Here is a 1,192-nt window from a genome sequence, read left to right as displayed (position 1 = left end):
CACATACACACACATACAAGCACACACACACACAAACACACTCTCTCACACACACACACACAAACAAACACACACACACACACACACACACACACACGCGCGCGCGCGCGCACTTGATAGGGTAGCCCATACGCCGTAAACATTCTTAAGACCTTGGGCATCACATGCATGTTTTCTGTCCTTTTCTTCGTTTGTGTGGTGCTTGGAGGGCGCTACTAATTGGTCCTACTTCTTTCAATGAGGAAGATGATGATGATGATGACGTGTTTTTCTTAAACATCTTACTCAAACAAACAAACAAACAATCGCTGCAACCATGCGATAGGCGATACACAATAATTTTAAACGAGAGAAAAACGTTTCCTTCTCCCCTTGGCACCGCAAAGTAACAGATGTATGTCAGCAAAAGTAAAGTAAACAAACAAAGTAATAAACAAAGAAACAAATGAATAGACAAACAAATGAATAGACAAACAAATGAATAGACAAACAAACGAATAAACAAACAAGCAAACAAATACATGTAGATCTATAAATTAAAAATGAACAAACAAACAAACAATCATTTTAATTAACAAAACAAACACCAAATGAAATATTATGAACAAACTTAATGAACAAAACAAAGAGAAATCCGCGGAGTAGCATTCAACTCACCCTGCTGTGCCCGCACGGGCTGCATCTGCTGAGCAGGCTGCTTGGACAGTGCCGACTTGGGCGGCTCAGAGGAGCCCAGCTGGGCCTCCAGGATTTTGTACGTTTTGGGTGTGACGTTCCTGAACTTTGACCCTTCGTTCATGTGGGGGTCGATGCTGCCTTCGTCGAGCTCCACCCGCTTGCTGGCGCTCTGGCCTCCACCGAAGGCGGCCCGAATGGCAGGGTCCTGAGTGTTCACTACCCCTCTGGGGGATTGAAAAAATAAATGTGATTTATTGTAGATGTATGTTTTATGCCCCTATCGACGACTTTAACCATCATCATCATCATCGTCATCATCATCATCATCATCATCATCATCATCATCATCATCATCCTCATCATCATCATCATCATCATCATCATCATCATCATCATCATCATCATCATTGTATAAAGAAGGTATTATAACAGTTAAGACCTTGTTGTATTTCCAGAAAATATGTATTATACACAGTTCGTTCGACGTTTCGCTTGGTAAAGGGCTTCTTCAGGA

The 1,192-nt window shown here is 41.9% G+C and overlaps 1 protein-coding gene across 1 annotated transcript in view; it reads right to left on the bottom strand.

The window, feature by feature from the left end:
- LOC101854426 (PDZ and LIM domain protein 7) overlaps positions 1-1,192 on the bottom strand; it is a gene marked incomplete at its 5' end in the record, with an annotated part of 6,026 nt that overhangs the window by 3,360 nt on the left and 1,474 nt on the right. The window contains 1 exon segment of the mRNA XM_005102948.2: positions 658-902. Within this exon segment, the coding sequence (XP_005103005.2) occupies positions 658-902 (245 nt within the window).

The sequence above is a fragment of the Aplysia californica genome, unplaced genomic scaffold (assembly GCF_000002075.1).
Source record: "Aplysia californica isolate F4 #8 unplaced genomic scaffold, AplCal3.0 scaffold00351, whole genome shotgun sequence".
Classification (NCBI taxonomy): Eukaryota; Metazoa; Mollusca; class Gastropoda; order Aplysiida; family Aplysiidae; genus Aplysia; species Aplysia californica.
This window is presented reverse-complemented; position numbering and strand designations above follow the sequence as displayed.